This window comes from Nicotiana tomentosiformis, chromosome 4 (genome assembly GCF_000390325.3).
Source record: "Nicotiana tomentosiformis chromosome 4, ASM39032v3, whole genome shotgun sequence".
Taxonomy (NCBI): domain Eukaryota; kingdom Viridiplantae; phylum Streptophyta; class Magnoliopsida; order Solanales; family Solanaceae; genus Nicotiana; species Nicotiana tomentosiformis.
This window is the reverse complement of record NC_090815.1, coordinates 93678920-93691108: the sequence shown is the minus strand read 5'-3', so window position 1 is coordinate 93691108 and position 12189 is coordinate 93678920. Positions and strand designations below refer to the sequence as shown.

The 12189-nt window shown below is 33.4% G+C and overlaps 1 protein-coding gene across 1 annotated transcript; it reads right to left on the bottom strand.

Annotated features, from left to right (window-relative positions):
- Positions 1-697: 697 nt before the first annotated feature.
- Positions 698-2109, bottom strand: LOC104095325 (dehydrin DHN3-like). Its single transcript, XM_009601426.4, has 2 exons — positions 1239-2109; positions 698-1081 (listed from the first exon to the last, which is right to left on the bottom strand). Exons 1-2 carry the CDS (start codon positions 1902-1904, stop codon positions 899-901), a joined length of 849 nt encoding a protein of 282 aa, XP_009599721.2. The 5' UTR covers positions 1905-2109; the 3' UTR covers positions 698-898.
- Between the last annotated feature and the right edge of the window lie 10080 nt (positions 2110-12189).

Sequence of the window (12189 nt, the reverse complement as noted above, 5' to 3'; positions counted from 1 at the left end):
GGGCACTTGTGATTTCAATCCCCATCAATGGTGACACACAACTTTTGACCTTGATTTCACGTACGCTAGCTCAAAGTCACCATTTGGAAAAACTAGATAAAGGTTTCACAACCACAAATATTTGGATGTTATTCATTTTTGGTCTAAATCAAGAGAGTTATTTGCGATTTACAGGATACATTTAAGACTAACGAGCATCAGCCAAACCCCTCCGTGAAAAAGAAACCAAAAAATATAAGAACGAGCATATATATATATTTTAAGTCGCTTGTGTTTTCTTTAGCAAATTATCCTTCTGTTATTTGATAATTCGATCATTTCTATAGTTAAAATCGCATATTTTATTTAAAACAATATTTTCATGAGGCACAATAAATATTTCATATTTGAGACTATTGATTTCGGATTTCTACAGCTTTCTTCTTTTCTTTTTCCCTTTTCTCCCTGGTCACCTATATATTTATTTTCTATTGACTGTGACACTGAAAAATGAGAATCAAATAATTGCCAGTATATATTATATAAACCGATAAAGTATAAATGACTAACCGATAATTTTCTAAACCCACTCGTGCACTACGTATTATTGGGGTAAACCAGGATAAGTGGCACAAGAGTAAAGCGCTTTTTATTTGCTCCAAAGGAAAGAGTAACGACATCAGTCTTTTTCTGTATCATATTATTAATACAATAAATATTGCATTAAAAGGTATAATATTATTCACACTGCACAACGAACAACATGTACATGCTATAGAAGTAAAACCCTTACATCAAACGGAAGACTCTCTCACACACACACTGATTATTTAGGTGCTCAGTATTAGAGGATAGAGCAAGCACACGAAGCTCATAACTTATATTTTAGAAGAAAACAAATTAAAATATTATGAGAAAATTAGAAGAAATGATGTTTCTTCTTTCCCTCAGCTTCCTCTTCTTCTTCCTTGGCTTCCTTCTTTTCATGGTGCTCATGAAATGCAAATCCACCTGACCCAACTGCAGCAGCAGCTGCTATTTCTTCTTCTATCTTATGCTTATGTGCATGCTCTGGATCTTTCTTTGCCTTGTGCTTTTCATGCTGAAATTTTCATACCAAAATATGGAGGAAACAATAAGGAACATATAATAGGTAAGTTCAATGACTAATTTAACTAGATAACATAATATTGTAACTTTACTGATACGACAATATAGAAGTTAAAACTGTAAAATAAAACAATTGTATGAAAAATTACCAAGGCAAAGGCACCAGCAGCAGCAGCCCCAAGCTCTCCCACGTGTTCAAGATGTTTGTGGTGCTTTTTCTCTTTCTCATAATCTTCACCAGTTTTGCCTTCATCAGTAGTCTCTTCAAAATTAGTGGTCTCAGATGAGTAGGCAGCTCCTTTTCCATAGGTATCTCCTTCACCATAATTAGTTTTCTCTCCATAGGTAGTTTCAGATGGAACATCTCCATAGCCACTCTTGTTTTCATAGCCACTCTCTCCATAACTAGTCTTATTTTCATAGCCACTATCTCCATAGCCACTCTTGTTTTCATAGCCACTATCTCCATAGCCACTCTTGTTTTCATAGCCACTATCTCCATAACCAGTCTTATTTTCATAGCCACTATCTCCATCGCTAGTCTTATTTTCATAGCCACTATCTCCATAGTTACCTCCCTCACCATAACTAGTTTTCTCTACATATCCACTTTCTCCATAGTCAGTTTTCTCACCATATTTGTTATCCCCATAGTTATCTCCCCCACCATAACTAGTTTTCTCACCATATGTATTCTCTCCGTAGGTAGTTTTTTCAGTATCACCACCATATGGAGTTTCTCCATAGGTAGTTTTGTCTTCCTCCTTGTCCTTGTGGTGGAAGAGACCGAAGTGGTGCTTCTTCTCTTCAGCCATTTTGGTGATAAATGTGATGGTAGACGAGTTTTAAAAAAAGTAGTAGTACGTACAATATACTTGGGTGCTGTTGGGATGTTTTCTCTTGTTAATATTGAGTGGTATTTATAACTACTGTTGGTTATAACTAGCTAGCCTATGAGTTTGGAACTTGAGTTAGTTGATGTGGGGACGACTAATTTGTTTGTCCAGTGACCGTGTGTACGAGTTTTATCCAATGTTCGCACCTCTTTAATTTGCATGAAGGAAGTTTGTTACGTAGATTTTTCAATCCATGTGGCGAAAGTCGACGAATGCTTAATTGTTATGCCGACATGATACATGACTAGCATGCATATTCATTTATTGAGTTTTAGTGAGACAAACTTTATTTCCGTCATTAACTGCTTTAACTACGTATGATATATACGATACGAATAATTATAAACCTCTTTGCTGCGCATTTTTTCTAGCTAACATTAAGAATTAGATCAGACACTATCATGCAACAAAGAAAAGGAAGTGGCGATAGAAACAACAAAAAAAGATAATGACAATTGAGGAATGGGTAACGAATTTATGTATACCACCCACGTAACCTTCAAAACTCAAATATCGTGGGAGGATTTATGTTTAGTCTTTAGAATACAATTAAACTTCTAAAATCGTCCTAAAAGGAAAAAGAAGGGGAAAAAGACTAAACAAATTACCATTTTCCTATGTTTTGAATTAAGTATCATATGTATATAAGTTTTTTTCGGAAATATAGGGTTTAGTCCTAGTCCTATATGTCTGTGCCTTTGGCCTCAAAATACTCTAGTCAGCCTCAACTTTTGTGTGTGTCGATTGTCAAAACTATACCTATCTCAATTCTTAGTTTACCCAATGAACTGAGGCCCCATGTCATATTGTTCATTCTCCAAATATCTGGTCTTGAACGTGACGTGCGTGAGGATGTGTGTCAATTAATTAGAACGTTCCACATTAGTACTCGAATATTGTCTTGAGTAATCCTTACAACATGATCGTCAAGTTTTTTAGATGAATTTATTAGTCCCAATATCCATCTTTCTTAACAATGTCCTACATAGTTAGGCTGAAAATTAACTCAATTTAGGCTTAATTAGAAGTAGGCAAGTAGTCCATATTCAAATGGATGTCACCTTCACGGCTTCTCCATTGAAGACCGGAAGGTTGAGGAGCTATCTACATATATACACACTGTCAGGATTGCATGCAACCCTATATACTTAATTATGTGAAAATCTAAATATGCTTAATTATGTGAAAATGTACATATTTTAATTTCCCAACCTTCTTCTTTAAGATATATAAATCCATACGGTGATTAAAAGATATTTGAAACATCGTATATTAGCATTCAGAAATATGGAGTCTTTGGTTCAAAAATACACGTGTGTTCCGAGCATTTGCTATACACTTGATCAATAGCGAGGTTACTACTCACTTCGTTCCAGTTTATGTAAATCTATTTCCTTTTTGGTCCGTTAAAAAAAGAATGACCTCTTTCTAAATTTGAAAACAATTTTGGTAAACTTACAATTCTACCCTTAATGAGAAGCTTTTATAACCACACAAATACTCTGGACCCTTTTTTTGACTTGTTTAGGACCACAATTTGCAAAAGTTTTCATTTTTTCTTAAACTCCGTGCTCAGTCAAACAGATTTACATAAATTGGAACGGAGGGAGTACAATTTTTTTGAATTCAGATAATCTTTATCAATTGTCATATTAACATGTGACTATTTTGGTAAATTTTCCTGAATTAATGTTAATGCATGACTAAGTTGAAATTAAATACAACCATTAATTAAACTGGTCTATGCTTACAAGATTGAACAACATGACCCTTAACCTAAGCTTTAATGGGTATAATTATTAATGATTGATACTTTTATTGGTGGAAGAATGCGAGTGCAATAGTTAAGATGCACAGCACTGTATGTTATCAAGAAAGAAAATTGAGCAACATAACTTTTTCCTTTCTAAAAATTTGTAAACTTCCACGAGTGCCACGTTATATGTAGATTTATGACCCCATTAGAAGCACAAAATAAAAATATATATACTATCTCATTAAAAGCAGAAAATAAAAGGAACAAAAAAATCAAAATCATCAATAGCAATTTATTTCATTATCCATTCTAATGGAATTAAAAACATCGCTAGCTAATTAACTTTATTGGCTTCGATACAATACACTGAAAACTATTACGATCTCCAAAATAAAAAAAAGAAGTAAAAGTTGGAAATCACAAATGGAGATCTTGAGTATCTTTGAACCGAAATCCCAACTCATCTTCCACATGAATTGCTTGATAGTAATCTTTTTCATAACTATACGATATTAAAGTATGGATAGCAATAAAAAGGGTCGGCATTGCCATTATGATTAGGACCCATATTTTGGCATCTGTTGAATTTTGAGGAGTGTCGGCAAACTTTTTAGGTATATTCAGTCGAACAGTTTCTTTGCTTGCCTTTTATTTGTTGGTTTATTGTCTTTGTCCTTCCAACTGCCATTCTAATATCTGAAAACGGAAAAGAGAGGAAATGGTATTCTTTTTTTTATCCCATCAAAATGATCATTAGTGTTTGCACTTATTTTTTCACTTACTCAAACCTTTAACCTATTGGTCAATGATGGAGGTGCTCAAATACTAAAGCAACTCTCACTTGTCTAAATTATTTATCATTTTTTTAATACTTTTTCTAAGGATCTTATATTCGGACTACTAATTCGATTAATTTAAATTTATATTAGTTGATCCACGAAAGAAGTGAAGCGTTTCTTAATAAGAGCATCTATATTCTTAAGGTTTGATTAAAATTAATATGACTGGCTGATTTGAGAACCTACTAAGTTAGAGTAACAACAAAAGAATTTATAGTGGAAAAAGAAGATTTTCATGATGGAAAAAAAGAAGAATATTTTCATGACCTTATAGGAAACATGTTCTATTTTTAACTGTTAAGATAAAGTTATACTGAAACAAGATTGTTTTTTTATAAATCGATTTTCCAAATTAAGAGACAAGCATCGAACTATCGAAGTAATATTTGATCAAGAAAATGTTTGCTAAAAGTATGTTTCACATCTCACCAAATTGACCCTTCTGTATCTCACTCTCTTCCTCGACTCTTGTTATTTAGTGATTTTTTTAATACTTGCATTTTCCAAATTAGACATTTAAAAAAAAAATCTTCTTTACATCAGTGGTTTATAACGAGCCGACCAAAATAGCTGGAGGGACAAAAGAGGAAGCCACCTCATTTCTGTGGGATTTAAGTTATATATATACTTAGTATAATTTAACGTACTACCATATTACTGCAATTTATATTAGGTGACTAATAAATACTATTATTAAATAAAATTGCATGCAATTACTGACCTGATTTTTAAGTAATTTTTACACAATTAGTGTATACAGTAATTGAACTTAAACTCATTTATGTTTACTAGAGTTGGTTCTTGTTTAATTTGGAGCCACTTTTAGGAGCTTAAAGGAAACAAAAACAAGGATTTAAATATATAGCGTGTACAAAATAATGTCAAGAATAAAATACATATACTAAGACTGGTGATTTTCATCGTTCATGCATAAAAGTTGTTGTTTAATGCAGGGTCCGAGTTAGAAGTCTGGCTACATTTGGCAAAACTCCGTATCTTTTGCTCAAGCAGTGTATTTGAGTTAAAATTTTCGCTAAGTATATATAAATATTAAATTTAGAACCCAATTATTAATATTTAAAATCGTCGTTTTAAAATCCAGAACCTATAAAATTGAAATTTTGACTCCGCCTCTGATTTAACGTTGGAAACTATTTTCTTGTGTCCTTTTTTTATTCTTCCATTCATTGTTTATCTTCTTCTTAGTAGGTTTGTATAAATTAGCATTATAATTAGGGACGGATAACTGAACCCTCAGATCGAGGGATGAAAATTTCTGCCCTCTTAGTTATCCTAAATCCTAATTAGCACTACTACTATTTCCACCAACCCTCTGGACTTCCACTCTTTCTTACAATTTATTAAAATTATAGGACTACAGTATGCGTATGTGTAAATAGTTACGGTAAAGATATTTTAAAATATATAGAGTAATACATTCACAGCTCTAAAATTTTGGATTATTATATATGTATTTAAGGTAAAAATTTAGGTCGATTTTCAAATTTAGGTGAAGTTCAATGAAAATTTTAAGAAGATAAACCTCTTTGATCAAGTCGCAAAGTCCACATGCATATGTGATGTTCGGAGAAAGTGATAGATACCTGATATTTACAGTTTTTATTTTCTTTTTCTTTTTGTGAGGGTGTAACTTAGGTATTAAAAACCAAAAATGTTGGTATAACATTAATTTTCTTTCTCTTCGTTTACGAAATTATATAACTATTTTTCTTACGAGTTATGCTTTAGTTTGAATTTTATCATCACCTTCATCCTATTAAAAAAATAATTATAAATCAAATAGCATAATTAAGGGCACAAGTCCTAACAATCTGAAATAAATGTATCATCATCTTGATGGGATAAGCTCGTTAGATGTGCTCATATCCCGTTCTAAGTCGTTGACAAACTAAATTGATATATTTGAAATCTTGTTAATTTAAAATGCTTTTTCCATATATATATATATATATATATATATATATATATATATATATATATATATATATATGTATATATATACATGTTGAAAGTCTTTCTTTTCTTTTTAAGCTTTTAATTTGGTCAAATATCATTATATAAAATAAAATTGATGAAATGGCCCGACATTGAACAAGATCGACAAAGTAAGACTAGATACCAAAAAACAAACCAAATAGTAATTAGTAGGTAAAAGATAAGTTACCACGACGAATGGAATGTTACGTGTAGTATTTTAGTATGTAATACGGAAGATATAGTGGCCAAAAACTGCATCTTATTATCCCAAAAGAAAAGGAGAAAGTATATTTATTGTGAATATTATTATCATTATGATTCAATTAACCACAATATTTATGATAAAGAAGTGGAAGAATATCCATTGTGATATCCGCACCAACACAAGTTAGTTGATATATACATATGGAGCGTTGAGTGTCGACAATTAGTGGGGGTGGGCTTCTGATGTGAAATGTGAATCACAAGAATCCCTCATATAATTCACTTCTTTATTATCTTTAGAGAGAAATTAAAGCAGCTGAGTCAAATGGTCCTTTGAATTATTACTTGATTGGACCTTTCGTCATCATTGGGTCCATTTAATTGAACGTGTCGGCAAGTCTTGATTCTAGTCGTTCGATTCAATCCCAAACCATATCCTTTTTCTTTTCAAATATGCTAGTATTACATTGAGTGATCTCAAAAAAAAAAAAAAAAAAAATTTACACTAACGAATATTAGATTTGTCTTTTATGAATACACACAACACTAATCAGTGAGAAAATGGAGATGCTTGACAAATTAAAATGAGGATGAAGGAGATCTAATCAACTTGAAATTAGTTCAAAAAATTTCACTCTGATTTACTTGCAAAGGAGGAATTTAAAAGAAGTGTTATACTAAATTACTACTCTCTCCGTCCCAATTTATATGGCGATATTTGACTCGGCACAAAATTTAACAAGAAAAAAAAAAGATAACTTGTGGTCTAAAATAAGTTAGAGATATTTGTGTGCCTATAAAGTATCTAAAGATAAAATAGAAAATTTAATGTTGAATTATTTTTAAAATAAAGAAGTATTACATTATTTTTGCAAAAGACAAAAAAAAAAATGCTATTGTTTACCTAGCTTATCCTCTCATGTCTATTTTGCTATCTTACTAGCTAGCGGATATGTGGTGGTGGTGGTGGTGGTGGGTTTGGGGGGGGGGGGGGGGTTACGACCCACCAACTGACATTTTCTTCTACTAACTCTTGTAATATTGTGGTTCAACTTGGCAGTTTAAACGCTCTACGTAGCACATATATGCATGCACTGATACTAATTCAGTTTAATACTAATATTGTATATCGTCTCTCTACAAAATAGCAAAAACTTACCTTGACCTAAAAAAATATCGTCTCTCTAAAAAATAACAAAAGCTTACCTTTACCTCAATATAGCATCAGATTAGTGTGTCATACTCCCGTTCATTTTGCTTAGTACCTTACATGAGCCAAAACCTGATCATCATGTAGACCTCGTTTGTTTTCACTTACTTAACGTCTGGATCTGAATCCTTTAGGCACGTCAATTCTAGAGTTTGTGTTTGTTCTATATATTTGTAAATGATTTTTCGTTACTATGTGCTGGAAATTAAACAAGATTAACTAGTATTCTAACATCGTCTAGGATTTGGTATTTACTAGTTTATTTAATTTATGTCTAATTAGGATTCACAACCAAAATCACGTAGGAATATATTTTTCTAGATTCTAGTCAAATTTGGATTGTAGTATTATAAATGTGGATGCTACAACATATTTTCTATTGTAGAGAGGTAACTACAATTAGTGGCGAAACTAGAAATTTTTCCAAGGGTATTCAAATTTGAAAGAAGTGAAAAAAGATTCCCTACAAAAGGGTGTTCAATATGTGTTATATACCTCTCAAATGTAATATTTTACCTTATACACAGTGCAATTTTTTGACGAAGGATGGTCAAGTGACCACCATTGTGAACATGTGGCTTCGCCACTGACTACGATGTAAAGAGATTCAAGAGTTTATGTCACGCCCCGAACCTGGGCCTGGACGTAACACGACACCCGGTGCCTGACTACATGTGGCCGAGCGAACCAACTGGCTGGCTGAATCAACATGTGATATCATAACATACTGAATGCGGAAGATAAACTAACACATGATGATATAATGAAAGTCTGAATGATATAAATCAAGTGCGGAAACACTAATATAAGTCTGAAACATATATGTAGCCAAAATTACTTAACATGAAAAGCCTACGACTCTGTCTAACTATTACTCTAGTCTATGAAGTCTCTAATGAAGTACTGAAAACATCGACTGTCTGAAAATACTGAAGATTGTAAGGTAATGATAATGCCCTGAAAGAACTGGGGATCACCAATTTGAATTACACTGGTATGTAAAGAAACTAAAAGAAAGAACTGTAAATGCTGAAACTGAAACTGAGCCGATAATTGAGAACTGATAACTGAAATGATAACTGCTGAAATTGAAACTGAAATGATAACTGCTAACTGATAACTGATAACTGAACAAAGGAAGTAAGGATATGAATACTCCTTCTTCGGAATGATGAACCACCTGCTTATCTGAATAAACTACGGTCTTGGGCCCAATATATATGTTCACAAGCTACGGCCTCAGGCCCAAGTTTACCTATACATAACTACAGCATCATGCCCAAAAATGCATAAAGCATAAACTACAGCCTCAGGCCCAAACATGCATAAAACATAAACTACGGCCTCTGGCCCAAGTATGCATAGAGCATATAAACTAAGGTCTCATGCCCAAATACAGGTGTTCAACATTAAGGGATTTAAATTCAGGAACTGAGAATCATACTGCAATATGCGATGCTAAAATAGTGAATCATATTGAGTTACATGATATTGGAATACTAATAGGACTAGACTGAGACATGTATTCTTAATCTGATTATGAAAACTGAAACTTCAATTGTTTATGACATGTTGAGTAATCTAGATTGAGACTCATGGGTATCAAACCCAAGTCTATATTGATTACACACTAAGCTCACAACGTTCAGAATGAAAGTCATGAACGAGTTATGAAGCTGGATAATAGAAGTTCTGCAACTAATCAAGGAACTAGGCTTAACTATATTTCTAAGGCAATTAGTAACGTCGTAAAAGAAACGTAGTGTAGGCAGAATCATTAACATTTCCAAACATAGAGAGTTAGCCTCACATACCTTAATTAACTTCTTGTTGTTGAGCGTAATACAACATTCGCCAACCCTTTCAACTTTAATCTATATCAATACAAGTTAAATGATTCCATATTAGCAATAATACTCATATTTTGATCACTTAGGCATTCACTACTAGAAATCCAGAAACAACTATCCAATAAACCGACCAAAATCGATCGGTAATGGCTAGTAACCGTCCAAAAAGTGACCATTTACGTGTGGTCGGTATTTTGAAGGTCAGAAGAGCATAATGACCAAAGTTGATAAGAAATTACCGACCAACATTGGTCGGTATGCTCTACACGACTATTTGACAATTTAATTGACTTAACGACCAATAATGGTCGGAATGTTATTTTAATAATTTAATTTTACCGACCAACATTGGTCGGTGTATTAAATTTATTAATTTTGCTTACCGACCAACTTTGGTCGGTATTGAAAAATTTATATTTTTAATAAATAATTAAAATTTATAAATACCGACCAACGTTGGCCGGTAATCCGAACAGGGCAGCCAACTTACCGACCAAAGTTAGTCGGTAGTGTTGAATTTATGGGAATTCAATGTGCATTAACCGACCAACATTGGTCGGTATTTTGTAATTTAATTTTTTTTATTAGTTACCGACCAAGGTTGGTTGATTTTCTAGGACTAATTTTGGCAAAAAATACTTATTTTGGTAACTACACCACCTGTCAAATAAAAATAACATACCAATACCCCCAATTTAACACAAACAACTCCTAATTCACCACAAATTCAACAAAATATCCAATTAATACTTTAAAACTAATAAAGTTCAATTAAACATCACAATCCAAAACCAAGCAAAAACTAAGTAATTACAACAAGTTCAAAAGTGTTCAATCTAATTCAAAACTAGTTCTATTAGTCTAGTTCAAAGTATACTAAAGTATTGGTCAAGGGGTGTTTTCTACAACATCATCACTATCTTATGAACTTTCATCTACAAGACGGTATAGAGAACGGTGTTGTGGAGGACTTGAAGAACGATCACGGGGAGGACAGGAGGAACGATCACGTGGAGGTCGATCCTCTCGCGATAAATCATGAGACCGGGGCAACAGAAAAGCTCCAGTATAAAGGAGAGTTCTAATCTGAGCTTGCATATCAAGGAATTGAGCATCTGTAAGCCTTTCTCTTTCTTTGGCCGCTTCTAGCTCGGATGTAAGCCTTGTCATTGTCTCCTACATAGCCGAGAGGCCCTCCCTATTAAGTGTCTCGCCCTGTGAGGAAGTCCACATTCCTTGCATTCCACACCTATAACGGTGAAATAGTTTCTCAGGAAGCCTGTATACCTTCCCCCTTTTTGGACCACCAATAACCTCTAACCATATTCTTTCAGCATCCTCATCCGAAGGTTGGGTTGGCTCGCCCGATGCACCATCTGGCTGACTACGAATGAATTCATGCACGTTACTTTGGTAGCGACCCTACGTTATTTTAGATTAAATTAGTATTTAAAAATTCTTATATAAGTAAATTATAACACTTAAAGAAAATTTAAAGCTTACATATGCAGTCTCTGCCCGGTCCTCGACCCACCTATCTGCATCCCCCTATTTCTTCTTCTTTAAAATATGTGTTTCCTTGAATAGCTCATCACGGCTCATTGGACGTCCATACTTCTTTTCCTAAAAAAAAATTAATTTAGTTAATAAATAGAATTAATATACTTAGAAAAGTAAATGATTTAAGCAATTACCAATCTTCTTCTTATTGTCCAGATGCTAATAGCACCCCCAGTGTGCAAGGAGCCTCCCTTCTCGGATGAGCGAGCTTTATGTCCTTGTTCGCTCCTCTTTAAGAAATCCTCTGTCTGCCATTGCCTTAACAAATCATCCCATAAATGCTGCAGGCACCAATCAGGCCTCTTGTTCTTCTTTCTACCATCTGAGAAATGATCCGCCAATCTCTTACGGGCTTTGTGATAAAAATTTGCAGCCACTTTCTCGCTATAGCGGTCTTCCCATACACACTTGCTTTGCATTTCAAAAGTTAAATATTAGATGAAAACATCATAAATATAAATTATTAAACTACTTAAAAGAACATTTATACCTTAAACTGATTGAAAATTTGCTCCTTCAGCGAGTATGGGAAATCACTCCAAGTCTCATAAGGGCCATCATAAAGCTTTTTGATCGCATTGATGATTATCTTCGTAGTCTACTTACCCGGCTTGAACCTGCAATTTAACAATAAAATATATGAAAATATTAGTAAAAATATTATAAAACAATAAATACAAAAATAACAAATAACTCTTACGTGTTACCCTCAGGGACTATGATGATCCTTCCATAGCGATCATAATGCACTACCTCTGGATCATCATCCTCTGCATATGTATCGGAG